Here is a 16,155-nt window from a genome sequence, read left to right as displayed (position 1 = left end):
GAATTTGCTGCAGTCTACCAGAAATAAGTGCAGTTGTTGTTGTCGTATGTTCAGGATTTGGGGAACTCATTAATTCAAGATAAATTGTCGAGTAAACTAAACTTATAAAGTAGCGTATTTCCTCGAAATATGTTTATGTGGTAAATAATGTGTTGGCAATGGACCACGGAAACAATATGAAATATGGTAAGGACTTGTCGTATAACGAGGTATATACTTCAAATAATGTCCAGTTTGAACATTATTTGCAGTTCGGGAATTCTGCCATCGTTTTCTAGCCGAATTGTAGTGAGACCATCAACAAGTTATATATATATATACAGGGTGTATCGGCACTAACCCGACAAACTTTAACCAGCTATTCCTTAGCACATTTGGAGTAAAAAATGTTATGGGCACTTTGCTGTCCGGTAACATTTTTTTTTCAATTATAAACAAAAAAAATCAAATTTCCACACTACATCACTGTCATTGGCATTGCGTTTCGTGTTCAACAGCTGTTATAAGCAAGTATGACAAAAAGCGTCTTCGCTCTTTCGCACACACTAAATAATAATAGTTAAAAATGCGACGAATGGTGCCGTGCCATTTCGTTGTGATTGTAGAAGTGCGCCAATATGCGCCAAACGTGCATTATTCAACGGAATTCGAATAAAATATTTGCCAGATGGGTTTTCAAACTTTGACAAAGGATAAAACAGTGGTGACATGTGGTGAAAATATGAATGATAAATTTTTTATTAAAAAAAAACGTTACCGGACAGCAAAGTGCACATAAGATTTTTTACTCCAAATATGCTAAGGAATAGCTGGTTAAAGTTTGTCGGGTACGTGCCGATACACCCTGTATATATACATTATACATACACGAAATATCGTACATTGAAAATAAGTAGCTGTAATAGATAAATCCTTTTAATAATAATAATAATAACATGGCATTTATATAGCGCATGTTTAGTGTCATTTCACTTCAAGTGCGCTTAATTATATTTATTTAACTCGTATAAAAAACTGGTAATTCAGTATTAGTGGTTCTTAAAATTGTTCCTACAGTGTGCCTTACCCAATACAGATCTAATATTATAACACTAAATACACTGTTTATACAAAGTGATGACAAAACTTAGAATAACAATAACAGCAGGACAGGACAAAACACGAATATTAAAACTAAAATATAATATAAAACAGGAGGCAGTTTGTGCTCAGAAATGAGAATTTTCTTTATTTAAAAAGGTGCAATAAGGAGACAACCGAAACCAAATAATTACCGGAAGTTTTAGAATATGGCTTATTATAAAATATTGAAAAGAAGTTAAAATTTATAAATTGTAAGATTTTTTAAATAATTTTGGTTTTTAAAGCCCGTTTAAATTCAGCCAAATTCTGGAGATTAGTAAGAGCTTAGGGAAATCTATTCCAGATGAGGGTGCCTGTTACACTAAAAGAACGATCATAGTAAACAGCTCGATTGGACCTAGAAAGTTAGATTAGACGATTACTAACATCTAGATTTGCTGACCTTAGAGTAAGCTGTCTATTGCTTAACTTTTGTCGGATACATAGTTCCGATATATAGGCTGGCGCCATTCCTTGCAATGCGTCGTCTATAATATAATCTCTTGTCGTGAATAATGATAAAAAAATGTAATAGATAGATCAATAATTAATCCTATCTACGTACCCTCGATAAGAAAGATCATTTTGTAACTACTTGGTTATTTACTGTCATTAAAAACAATAACCTATGTGAAATATAATAATTTCAACACAAATCTGTATCAGTACACACTCATTCATACAAATTCACGCATCGTCTCATTTATTTTTCCCTTTTTTATTCCAGCTCTCGACATGACCAATTAAAAAGGGATTATTTACCGAAATAATGGTCCATATTATGAAGTACCAATGTATGAACAACATGGCACAACATTTTTGTATGGAAATTTAGCAAATGCGATGTTTTTTAAAATTTGCAAATGATGGGTTCATAGAAAATTTTAAAAATACATGTTTTTTATTAAATCCGCTGCTAGTTCATTAAAGCCAATTCTGGATGATGGTATTTAATCAGGGCGATACTGACAGTATCTTCCACTTTCTAACATGCTGAAAATACACTATGTATTATTTTAATGAATTAATTGTAAAATAAAACTAAATATTCAAATAACATTTAGTTACGCACACTGGCATTTGAGGGCGCAACGTTGAGAGCTTTACTCCTTAACAAAGAAGGCCGTCATTGGTTTATTGTCTTTAATAGTTTATAACTTATAGTTTTTTGTAACATTATTCACCTAAGCAAAATTATTTAAGTTTTATGTATCCTCATGGGGATCTTCTTATTAATAATATTTATGATCTGGTGTTATCGAAAATATATTGTAAATGATGACTTACATGGTCGAGAGTTTTAGGACGGGTTGTTTCAAAGAATTTGAACAATTCATCGATTTTCATAGTTGATTTTCAAGTTTTGTGAAGGTTCAAATCGAGTTGTTTCATCATTTCAGTTTTGTGAAACAACTGGTCAATAATTATACAATAACAGAACTTGAATAGAACCCTCACAGAAATGGAAAATCAACTGCAAAACAACCCGTCCAATCTCGGCTCTGAGCAAAAAAAAATGAGAGTAAAATAAAATTTACACAACACTATTATGTAGTATAATATTTAAAGCAAATTCGAGGGAGCAAGATATTTTTTTTTCGCCCTGGTGAAAGTCTATAATATCTTGTTATATGTATTTTTTTATATTTATGGTTAGCTATAAAAATTAAATAACATTTAACAAGATACTTTATGGACTTTCACCAGGGCGATTAAAAATATATTTCTCCCTCGAATTTGCCTCAAATATCATATTATGTAGTATAATATTTGAGGCAAATTCGAGGAAGCAAGATATTTTTTTATCGCCCTGGTGAAAGACCACCCTTCAATATCGAAACATTGAGTTAGTAACCAGATCCACACAGCCAGGTTTCTGGATATCTTGACCTTTCCCTTCACCATCTCCCCCTTCTCCATTATATTGAGTAAGACTACATAGTTATCATCAGAGATGTGCAAAATGGGTACCCAAAACCATTTGAAATGCAAAATGGAAATGGGTCAAAACTTTTCCATTTGAAAATGCAAAATGCAAAATGGTTTTTAGAAAAGCATTTCAAATGCAAAATGCAAAATACCTATTTTCAAAATGCATTGAAAATGCAAAATGGTTTCTCAGGTCAAACAATTAAAATAATTATAGAATTTTTAAACTGTTTTGTCATTTAATAATGGACATCAATGTAGAACAAACATATTACATGATGGTAAATCAAAAAATGCCACGACTACGGATTATGAAACACAAAAAATTTGCGCGGGACAAATGTTGCCAACGTAAAAACATAGAAGCTGCTATCTAACATTTTATTACAGCGTAATGCCCCCATGTTCAGTATTTGAATCAGTATTTTTTTGTAATGGTATCACTCAATTACCAGGGCTCCTACCAGGGAGCAACTTGACAAATGGAAATTATCTCTCATAGCGAGGTTGAGGACCGACTGATATTTGGGGCTTATGAAAAAAATATGAGTGAAGATAGTAGGAAGAATGTTGCAAAAAAGCATTTAAAATGGAAAATGCATTGAGAAAAGCATTTAAAATGCAAAATGCAAAATGGTTTTTAGAAAAGCATTTAAAATGCAAAATGGAAAATACCCATTTTGCATTTTGCATTTCCATTTGAAATGGATTTATTTGAAATAAAGTACATCTCTGGTTATCATGAAGGATGTCATAGTCCCACTGGCTCCGGGCAGTTGGATTTCCTGTTATTTATTTATTTTAAACTGCTGCTTTTGCCATTGCTACAATGTAACTAAATAATTGATCATTAAATTAAATAAAACGAAATTCCGTAAAATATCTTGTTTTATGTAATTTTTATATGTATAGCTAACTATCGCACCGTTAAGCAAAGAGGATGGACCCCAAACAACTCTATCTTGGTACACGCATTCATTCAAATTATACCCTTCTGTAATTCAGACTCTTCGCATGACCCATTGTATGGTTTGCTAGATCGTGCCATGTCTTCCTCGGGCTCACCCGACTTCTAAAGCAATACCAAATTCGCGTCGTATATTATTTTTCTTACACCCCTTTCTTCATTCATCTGCTCTACTTGCCCAAACCATCCTTTCTTAATTTTACTCATTTCGCATATATCAGCCAAGCATGTTTCCTAATTTCATATTTAAAATAATTTATCTCCAATTTAAAGAATTAAGTACTAAAGATAGCCAATATTTTGTTTGGGTTAAGATATTGCCTTTCCTAAACCTACCACCCCAAACATAGACTAAATTAGACTAGACACGGCATATTTATTTAAAAATAACCCCAACACAATTTTGGTTTGGTTCACGTGCACATTTATGAAAAGGCCCACGCACTGTGTCGCAATGCGAAATGGGCACTGTGCATTGCGTTTTACCTTTTGTTGGACTAGAGTAAGCTATTTTGCTTCTCAGCTATGCTGGGCAGGTTCATTTTTTCAATCACAAAAATAACCCAGTTCCAAATATTTAAATTTGAATTATGTCCATATTACAACACCTCTGACAACAAATTCTCCGTGGTTTCGCTTACGAGTTTGAACGCTTGTACAAGGAGTTTAAACAGAGTTGGGTTGTTAAGTTCATCTCCATATTTGTGACGAACGCTACGTGGCGTTATTTTTAAAATGAATTTAACTAGACAGGGCTAATCCAGTATAATACATCAATGACCCCAAAGGTATTGGCATATAAAAATACATTGAGAATCCTCCAGGCAATTTTTTATGAACACTGAGATTGTATATCTTTAACAAAAAATATATACGAAAGTGCATGCCCAAAATATTGTATTTACTTCAGGTACAGATTACAGATGGTAAAATATTGTATTTAAATCATGTACAGATTACACATAATACAATATATATTTTTTTATCACAAAATCTAAAGTTAACAAAATTTCAGTTTCATTTTTCACAATATAGGATGGAGGATGGAGATACAATATTTAACCTTAACTTACACTGTTTTCATGTACATAGTTTTGCATTAATTTTATACACAGTTTTACGACACATACGCCTCTGGAATCTCATTTACAAACTTATATTTCTGAAAAAGAGATAATAAGTAGAAATATTTAATTAAAGTTTATTGTTGTGCGCAAGTTAAAATAGTGAAGTTTTCATAAAATACAAACGGAGGAATGCATTCCTCATATTACTATGAATGTTTTGGTGTTTGTGTCGAGTCTTTTCGGAAAATTCCCGATAATTCCGAATGCACGTCTGCCGGCCGTGTTTCAGCTCTCACGTCATAAAACAAAAAATGAGTGCTGAAAAAAAAACCCGCAGCCGGGTCTGTAATAAATTTCATTTGAACATGTTGGCTTGTCAACAAATAATGATTTTTTCCATCCTGAATTTCGATGGATGGAAACGTATTTATCGGAGTGTAACGAGAAGTTTATCATTCATCAATGAAAAAAAATTCACTTACATATACTAATAACTAAACACAAAAAAAGGTTTTTCTTCCTTATTTATTATTAGGAAGTTTATATTTTTTAACACCTCTATTTACATCAAACATTATTCCGTATTTCTAAAATATATATTCGAGCATGATTGTTGCTTGAAAGAAATAAAAAACATTCAAATATTAACTAAGGACGGGTTGTTTCGGAGAATTTGAACAATTCATCAAATTTCAACGTTCATTTTCGGGTTCTGTGAAAGACTTATTCAAGTTCTGTTGTTATATCATTGTAGGCTAGTTGCTTGACAAAACTGAAATAAAAAGAGAACTTGAAAAAATCTTTCACAGAACTTGACAATGAACGTTGAAATTTGATGAATTGTTCAGATTTTCCGAAACAACCCGTCCTAAGTCTACTCGGATTCATTTATTTTGATTCTTACTATTTATCAATTACAAACTATGGAAAAAACATAGTGGATTATTTTTTTTATAGCTAGTAACTATTAAATTAAGTACTTTTTCCGATATTTCAAAGCTTCGTAGTTCACGATGAAAATTACTTGTAAATTTGAAGTGCATTGTTTGGAAGTTTGGTGTTTTAACTTTGCAGGGTTTCTATTTCATTGGAAAGATTACAAATAATATTATGTCTTAATTTTTTTTCCGATAAAAAGTACTCTTATTGGTAGGATTACAAATAATATTATGTCTTAATTTTTTTTCCGATAAAAAATACTCTTATAGAGTACAAGTACAATTATTTTAGATTTTAGGGTTATTATGCCGTGTTGCGCTTCCCTCCTTCTTTCAGTATTAGTATCTACTATTGTTTTGAGTATATGGTTATTAAGGTGGGCATGTAAAGCGGATGAATGGAGAAGTCGGGGATTCCTTAGGAAGGCATCAAGGACCAAGTAAATCAAATACATCAGGAGAGTAAAAAAAAGAGTAGTTTGAAGACGATTCATGGATGTAAACGAAAGAAGTAATGTGTGCCAATATAGAGTTATCTAGCGATACACCCGTCATGATTTCTTTGTTCAATTCGCATTGTGTTCCGTTTAAACAATAACAATAATAATTATAACGTTAAAAATAAAACAGGCTAGCGATATTCCATCTGTGGTTTGGCTATACCTAAGAGCAAATGAAGAAGCGGCACAAACCTCCAACTCGTCGTCCCCAGAAACAGGCAGAGACTGAATAGATGCCACTCCATCACTCTTGTCCTCGGAGACGTCACTCAGAGCGGCGAACATGTCGAGCTTAGCCTTCCTCAACGAAACTGCCGGGGATTTCTTCGTCTCGACTATCTCTGGCTCCCTGAACGACAGTTTCTTCCTCGGCCTCTCCAGTGAATCAGAGTTCACGTTTGCGCTCATCGATAAATTAGTAATCGCGCTACTATGAACTGGAAACACTAGCCGAGGAAAGAGGCATATACTTTCGATGGCAGGCTTTCTTCCCTCTTCCACGTGGGCTTTACTCGACGATTCATGATGATGGTTAAAGAATCCAAACCTTTGTGTAGAAGTTCCCGGAAAGCTGTTAGGACTCTCCAATTGTTCTATGGAGCCTCGCCTGTGGGGTGAGGATATCATCGACACCGGCCTAGAAGGCGCGATATCGATAGATATTTGTCTTTTAAACTTAGGCTTCGATCCATTATTGGACGTCTCTTTGTACTCTCCATTGATGTTGGGAGATTCAGGTCCCTCGCCTTTTGACTTTGACTTCGGTTTCCTGAAGTAGCTCAGAGTAGAAGCTCTGTTCCTCTGTTTCGCGTTGTCTGGAACTTTCTGAAGAATTTCAGGCGGTGCCCTGAACTTGGAACTGATTGATGACAGGCGATTCTTGGCGATACCGATCACGTCATTGGGCAGCTGCAGCAGAGTGTTGTCAGCCTTCCTACCGCAGCTGCTCTCCGCTCGGTTGGATTTTGACATTGCAAAATGTTAACATTTTATAACATCTGCATCAATAACAAAACTCTTCACGGCCACATGATTCCAAATGATTGTATAGTTTTAAATCGAACTTGACTTTTAATATTGTTTCACATAGCCAAATATATTTTTGCTTACATCCAACTCATGTTAATTGCAAAATAAGTTTATAGTGTCACATTTTTGTTTATAATTTTAATCAATGTTCTTTGTGTCATTCACTATATATGCAAGCAAAAAAAGAATTCAAACTTTGATCCAATAATAAAAATGTATTTTGTTCCAATAACAATGATCACGTAGGAGATAGTATTTATTCGCAATAATAATAATACGCTTCAAACTTTAAAGACAGAATAAAATGATATGCTTAAATATGCGATTATTACATTATTCCTATAAAACAAAGGAATACCAGTCATAATAGAACGTAAAACAGTTTACGCGTTTCTCGAAACTTGCGCAGAACGGAGAAAATTACAGTAGTTAGTCCGCGACCGCACAAACTCAAAGCAAGCACAAATGAGACTGAGCTGAAAACATCTGTACGCAACTGAAATAAGTCAAAAATGTTCCGTGGATTTCAGTCCCCCCTCCTCTCTGACAGATTTGGGCGGCCCGCGGCGCATCTTGAGATTTCGACGGCGGCAGAAAGAAGAAGCTTCGCCCATTGGGAGTGGGGGACCCGCCTTACATACACTTTGGACTTACTAGTCTAGCGATACTACTGGAATACAAAAGAGTTAATACTCGCACACCAGGCAGTCCGAAAGAGAACTTTCTTCAACAAGGAAGCTTTTTGTAAATTAAATTTACTGTGACTTATCCGGTCTAAAATCTAAATTTATATACCGCCATTTTTTACATTTTGCATGCTAATTATAATTATTTAATTAGGTTACCGCCACCCTGGGAATTCATCCATTTTTATGATAATCAATGACAAAACGCTGTTTCTCTTTGACGTTTGGCATCATTATGCATCATACTAAGAGCGCGTGTTTTTGTATGAAAGTTGATGATTTTTTTTCTCTTAAAGTTAAGAATAGATAACCTAAACGCAATTAAAAAAGAAATCATAAAGACCATACTGGAAGTACGCATCAGATCGCATTTGATTTTTTTTTTAATTTTCAATAGTTTTGATGTACCAAAGGTACAACAAATATACAATGGAAACTATTAAAAATACTGAATCCTTTACAATACAGCGTATTTAGCATGTAAAATCACAATGACGTAAAAAAATATTCGAGGTCATAAAACCACATTCGGAAAAAGAAATTACATTTATTTTGCAACATAAATCCACAACATCCTTCCCCCAGCAGAAGCGAATAGATAATTTGTATGATCAATAATAAAAATCTGGCTGAAAGAGATTAACACAAAGCCTCAGCACAGTCTAGTGAGGAGGACTAAGAAATACAATTTACTATACCTACATATATTCACTATAATATTTTGTATGTACAATGTTTAAATAGTCGATATAGTAAAACAAAAAAAAAATATTAGAACACACGATAATATTAGCTCACTTAAGAACCGGCGACCGCGAGTCAGTTCACCTGGGGAAACTGAATGAAGCGGACCTGTCTGTTATGAAATAATAAAATCAATGGAACTTTCAATATTTCGTAATTGAGTCCAATAAGAAAGCGCTATGTTTGATTTGCAATGAAGCCATAGCCGTTCTCAAAGAGTATAATGTTAAACGTCATTATGAAACGAAACATTTTCAAAAATACTCACAATATACGGGAAGTTTGCGGACAGAAAAATTTGAAGCTTTGAAGCGTGGATTAAAATCGCAGCAATCTTCGTTTACGAAACTCAATAATGAACAAGAGGCTGTAACTCGTGCCAGTTTTCGTGTGGCTCTTGAAATCGCAAAACGTGGAAAACCTTTCACCGATGGAGAAATGATCAAAGAATGTGTAATTGCAATAGCCGAAGAAATGTGCCCTGAAAAGGTAAATTTATATAAAACTCTCAGTTTGTCAGCAAATACTGTAGCGCGGAGGGTAGAAGACATCGCAGAAAATATATCATCTCAACTGTCTGACAAAAATGGACATCTTGAGTGGTATTCTCTGGCCTTGGATGAATCAACGGATGTGTCAGATACTGCTCAGGTGTTGATTTTTATTCGAGGAGTGGATAAAAGCTATGAAGTGTATGAAGAACTTCTTGATATTGATAGTATTCACGGCACAACTACTGGTGAAGATATTTTTAAGGGTGTTGAAAATGCCATTATTAAAAAGAATCTTCGATGGAAAAACTTGAAATCTATCACAACTGACGGAGGAAAAAACATGTGTGGTAAAAATAAAGGAGTAGTGGCTCTTGTGTCAAAGGCTGTAGAAAATGATGGTGGTTCAAAACCATTAGTCTTACATTGTGTCATTCATCAACAGTCTCTATGCGGAAAATGTTTGGATATGTCCGAAGTTCTAAAACCAGTCATATCAATTGTTAATTTCATCAGATCCACTGGGCTGAATCACCGAGAATTCCGCGAATTTATTAAAGAGATCGGAGAAAATGAGTTGCCATATCATACTGCCGTACGCTGGCTAAGTTGCGGACAAGTCCTTCAGCGCTTCTTTGAACTTCGATCAGTGATCGAAATTTTTTTGAATGAAAAGCATCGCCCTCTTACCGAATTGCAAAATAGCGAATGGCTGTGGAAGTTAGCATTCTATGTCGATTTGACAAAACATATGAACGAACTGAATTTGAGATTGCAAGGAGAAAATCAGCTTCTCCCAGATTTATATACTAATGTCAAATCGTTCCGGCAGAAAATAATGCTGTTTCAATCACAATTAAATAAAAAATGTTTCACACAATTTAAAACATGTGAAATATTTAGCCACACTACTGAGACTGAGTTTCCCGTCGATTTTGCAATCGGAGCTTTGAGTGCTTTGAAGATAAATTTTGATACTCGTTTCTCAGACCTTGATATCATTGCGAATCAAATCAAGATTTTTCAAAATCCTCTTGATATCGACATCGAAACCTTGACCCCGGAACTTCAAATGGAAATTATTGATTTACAATGCAGTGATATAATTAAGAACAAATTTCAAAACTCATCTTTGTTGGAATTTTACAAGAGTCTTCCGCTGGCACAATTTGATAATTTGCATAAATTTGCTCGTGGGCTATTTTCTGTTTTTGGTACTACTTACTTGTGTGAGAAAACATTCTCCAAAATGAAGTACACAAAGAATGTTTACAGATCTAAGTTAACCGATGAGCATCTTAAAGCTATTTTAATAATTGCTACCACTAAAATTGATCCACAACCACAAATTATCGTCAGTGGAAAATCACAATTACATAAATCCCATTAGTATTTTATATGTTTATGTGTTTATACTCGTATGTTATAATGTTTTTATATGTTTATAAAGAGTAAGATTCATTACACTTATTTGTTAGTTACTATGCTTTAGTAAGTCTTCTTTTTTTAAAATTTAATATAAAACATTACAGGTTACATTTTGACGAGCTAAAGAGGAGCTCTTGTGCCTGATAAGGGAGCCACGATTCTTACTTAGGTTACATTTTATAATATATTTTGTATAAAATATTTATTTTTTAATGTAAGTTGTTTTTGAAAAATTGTTTAATTTTATTTATTTGTTCTGATTGGTTGAAAATACAGCGCAATTCAGAAGGAAGGTTATTATAGTTTTTTATAACTTGGTAAATATAACGGTTGTGCATTTGTGTTGTTTTAAAATTTGGTGTAATAAATTGATTTCCATTTCTCATTAGTGTGTAAAATTCTTCATATTCTTTATTATTTTTTTCTTTACACATTTTAATAATAGAAGCTTGCTTAAATATGTCATCGACATTTGGTACTGGAAATAATTTAAATAGTGATTCTGTTGAGAAGGTAGATTTTTTTAAGGATTACTTTAATTATGGTTCTTTGTGAAACTTTTACTGAGTTTAGATTGTTTTTGTAAGAACCTCCCCAACCTAAAATTCCGTAGATAAACAAGGAGTGAACAAGCGTATTCTGCGTATTATACTTATCACTAAGCTTTGCCTAGCATGTAAATAAAACCAAGATACTATCATTCTGAGTTTTTTATCCACCTTATCACAATCACAATTAAAACAATAAGACCAGGGGGCGATTTTGCCACGTATCGTTTTGCGCGTATATTGCATCCAGAAGGAGCGTGAAACGCGCGATCATTTGGAACCATTCCTTGTCACAATTTTGCCGCTTCATTTCCCTTGATACGGGTACTCGCTCTGCAGTTCCCGCGTAAACTGGACGTAAGTCTGGCGAACTACACACGATTTGCGCCCGTATTTTTCGCGCGATACTTGTGGACGCAATGCATTGGTGCCCAGTACCTCGCCAATGAGCATATATATTCGCACGAAAAAAATCGCGGTGAATTCGCCCCTTCTGAGTAAGGTCTTAGCCATTAGTTGTCGCGGGCCTGATTGATGAAAATGGTCATAAGATGTCGCGGGCCAGATGGATGACACTGGCGGGCCGGACACGGCCCGCGGGCCGTAGTTTGGAGACCCCTGGTCTAAATGAAGGGCACTGCACTATACTGTACTGTACAGCTGTTCGAAACGTTATCTCAAAAGAGAAGAAAATATAACACATAAAAACAATCACTATTGGCAATTAAGCAATGAACCCATTTTAAGTGTTATTTTGTAGGTACTACATACGACATACTAGAAACTGTATAATATGAATAGGTGGTCAGTTAATTTTAACTTCATTAATTAAAGTTCCATTTTTCACACTTCTTTTGCCAACCACCACTATACCCACCAGGAAAACATTTATTTAATACATTACCAGAAGAAATCAGAAGCATTAATGATAAAAAACAATTATTGAACCATATAAAAAATATTTTAAGTAAATCATTATCAAAAAAACTACTACCCCTTGTTTCTTTTGAAAATCTCACAAATTATCCTACAATACTCTATTTATCCTCCATAATATTTTTTTCTTCTTTACAAATACAACAATTTTTATGGATTTAATATTTTATGTTATGGATAACCATAACATAAAATATATTAATTATTTCACCAAATAATGCATTATATTACACTCCTCTTCCATCCAAAAGCAAATGCTTTTAGTGGAAGAGTAGTATAGTTAGAAAACAGAAGCCATGTAAAACCTGAATTGTTATGTTATGTTCAAAAGTTTAATATAATATAAAAAAATACTTTTTACAAAACATTTTATTATTTAAAAAGGGATTTGCAGCAAGTAATTGGAGACAAATTATCTACCTACCCTTATTTAAAAATCTACAGGACGATTAAAAACGTGCAAATGTGCATTAAAATATAATTAGTTTATTATGAATATATTACATAATAAAAATTAAAGTTTTAAAAAAAGTTTCAAACAAAAAATTGTAATGTTTACCGTTTAATAATAGGCCAAGGGAGTTGACAGTATTAAGAAAAAGAATAGAACGCATTGTTTTTAATGAGTGCTATTGATTATTATTTGTAGGAAAGTGATACAATTAAAAATAATAATAATAATCAAAAAAGTTCGCAGGTGTAGGTAAAATAATTTATAAATAACTGTTACTTTGTGAAAACAAAGTTCCAATAAACAAATATTGCTGAGTATAAGAAAATCAGTATTTCGTTATTTTAATTAACGTAAAGAGTCAGAATAACAAAAGGGTACATATGGAATGTATGAGATGTATGAATGTAAATGAAGCAAGGAGTGTGTATAGTGACAGAATTATTTGATGGTGGGCCATCCTCACTGCCTGCCCCTGCCAAGAAAAGACATGATGGTTGGTTGAATAAAAATATCTTACCTTCGTCCAACATCGAATTATGATCAAATTGAAAGTAGTAGAAAACGGGGGGTGAATTTCTGTTGAGCCTCACCTGAATATCTACCGTACAAATTAACTCATACGTAAAAAATATGTGAACGATTTTTAGCAAAATAGCTAATAGCACTAGCATCATGTTGGATTTCACTTGTTTCTGAAGTTTTAAAAAGTTATCCGAAAGAAGTTTGTGAGGCTCTGTAATGTTCTTGATCTCTTGAGAGTAAATAAAATGTAAATTCACAGTTTATTGTTATCATCGAAACTCAATGCAACACAAGATATGGAATGTAACAATATTTCAACGAAAATACAAAATTAGCTCATCGTAATTTAGATTTATATATTTGTTTTAATTTAATTTAAAGTAATGACAATCAAGAATTAATGCATGAAACTTCTGTAGTCAATACTTTTACAGGAAACAAATAACGATTACGTAAGTGGTAACATAAATAGTGTAAAAAACGATAGACACGAGCATGGTCGTTACCAAAATGATGGTGAGAGCATCGTTAATTTTATCCAAAATATTCCAAATCATTTTGAAAGATTTTTAAAACGGTTTTATTAATGTCGATTGTTAGTATTTTTAAGCGATTTAGAAGTTTGTGAATTTTATTTTTAATACATGCGAGCGATGCACCGATGCAGTTTCAATGGCAACTGACTGGAGAAGTATTGCACCCGGGCTTATGTACGTTGATCCGCGGGGTGGCTGGTGCCTCGTGCGCTCGCTCACCACCCGCTCCGCCACCCGTTCCGCCACCCTCTCGGCCACCCTCTGCAACCGGTGAGAGTGGGTGTCCCTCAAACTACCTGGGATTTTGGCGCGTAGTTTTAACCCGTTAAATGAACATGTGAAACAGATTTTAACATTATACAAAATATAACTAATATCCGAAATTTTGTCTGAATGATTTCTGGTTTGGACATGGTTTGGGGAATGGCTTGGATATTGTCGAGCAAGTAGACCTAGATCAGAATTTCAGGAGAAGTAATTTGGCCTCTAAGTTGATATAATAGTAAGTCAAGACTAGAATGACTACCTTTAAATTGCCATTATTGACAAGATGAAAGTTTTCATCGACAGTATAGCTGATTAGTCGACCACCGATACCATCCCTGCAATCGGCAAAGACGTTTGACAATTGACATGGACTAAAATCTAAGAATAGTATATTGGGGCCTCCCGCTCTCTAAATAAAGTTATTACGTGTCGACAAACATCTGTTTACACATATTTAACACAGAGGTAAAATTACTGGCGTATTATAAATATAAATTACATATGATTTAGAACGGTGAACGGCAGTCGATTGCCATTTCATCCCTAACACATTTAACTCGGTAGTTTAGTGAGCCAGGGGCTTCCGAGGGTTAATATGTTGCACGGGTTGCACGAGTTCCAGGGGCTCAAGGTTATTTTGGTAGCTCGGTAGGTGGATGGAGGTTATTTGCTGCTGGGAAGGATGTGAGGAGAAGTTTTTGTGTGGAATGGGTAGGAATCACGAATCAATATTTATGATACGAGAAAATTCATCCTCTTATATTAAAACTTTCTGAATCATTTCGGAACTGAGCGATTTAGGGAAATGTAGGGATTTTATTATGAAATCGGGAGAAATAAAATTTTGGGCATACCATCACTGACTGGAAGTGAATGGTAGAAGAAGCCGAGGTCGCCCGAGGAAAAAAAGGACTAAAGACTAAAATAAAAGAGTAAGACTAAAATAAAGTCCGCATCTTAACGATGAAAGTGAAAAAGCCATGCACAAAAATATGCGATGCGCGGCCCAGGTGTATTGGATAAGCTACGGTTGAATTTTCTCTAACAAATCATTAAAATGTATATTTTCAATGATGTTCAAGTATTAATATTTGCAGACGACCTGAAATTATGCAAAGCAATCAGAAACATTAACGATTTTTTTTTTCCTTTTTTCCTTCCATTTCCTTCAGGTTCTTTATAATCTCTGAGCATGCTGTGTGGAGGAGAGAATTTAATATACCTACAAATTAGGTATCGTTGCTTAATCTGAGAAAGGTTATTTTAATTACTGGTTGTTATTGTCTAGCTTTGATTAAGCACCATATATATATTTCACAAAAATGGCACTACAAAAATAAACCGAATAGGAATTTCTGTAAAATTGTTTGACATTACAGCAGTTAATATACGAAATAAATGTCGGTCCTACCCGATCTACATGCATTTGGCAAGGTTGTTGGCGCGGTTCACTCCAATCCTTGGGAAGGAAGGTATAATCATAATTTTATAAAGATATGTAAAGTTGTGCCTATATTCGAAAAAAGGAGACAAACACAATGTAAAAATGTAAAATCTTATTTAATGGACATAAATAAATTGATATTATTACCATGTAACCCCCACCCTCCTTTGTCCCACCCCACCACACCCTCTGTAACGGACGTAGTTGACCACATTATTCAATTTTATAAAATTTGTTTTACTTTTATAAAATGTGCCTACCCCACGCCACTGGCGAAATCACCACTCCCCGCCACTGGTCATTTTGTCCAATTTTCGGCCCAGGCGAGGCGGCTTGAAAACTTTGACCCCGAATGGCATCGATACCGTACCGCCCGCTTACCTGCCGCGTGGATCGATGTCCAGCATTTTTTCTATGTAAAATTTACTAGGAAAAATCAATTTTTAAATATTGCAAATGTTTATATTTTCTTGTTCATCCCCTCGGCGGTAGTCAAATAAACACTATTTTCTATATACTACCGCTGAGGAGATATTAAAAAAGCTGT

At 34.2% G+C, this 16,155-nt stretch overlaps 1 protein-coding gene across 3 annotated transcripts in view; it reads right to left on the bottom strand.

Moving 5' to 3' along the window:
* The window catches only part of LOC149412325 (uncharacterized), a 542,116-nt gene that overhangs the window by 44,169 nt on the left and 481,792 nt on the right, over positions 1 to 16,155 (bottom strand). For 2 of the 3 annotated variants that reach the window (XM_089645970.1, XM_089645971.1), the window contains exon 1: positions 6,716 to 8,086. The exons of the other annotated variant lie outside the window; for it this stretch is intronic. In XM_089645970.1, the coding sequence (XP_089502096.1) occupies positions 6,716 to 7,495 (780 nt within the window). In that variant the 5' untranslated portion in view covers positions 7,496 to 8,086. Of the gene's footprint in view, positions 1 to 6,715; positions 8,087 to 16,155 lie in introns of those variants that run through there. 3 annotated transcript variants of the gene reach the window in all.

This window comes from Hesperophylax consimilis, chromosome 23 (assembly GCF_061612785.1).
Source record: "Hesperophylax consimilis isolate HC1 chromosome 23, BYU_Hcon_1.0, whole genome shotgun sequence".
NCBI classification, from domain to species: Eukaryota; Metazoa; Arthropoda; class Insecta; order Trichoptera; family Limnephilidae; genus Hesperophylax; species Hesperophylax consimilis.
This window is presented reverse-complemented; position numbering and strand designations above follow the sequence as displayed.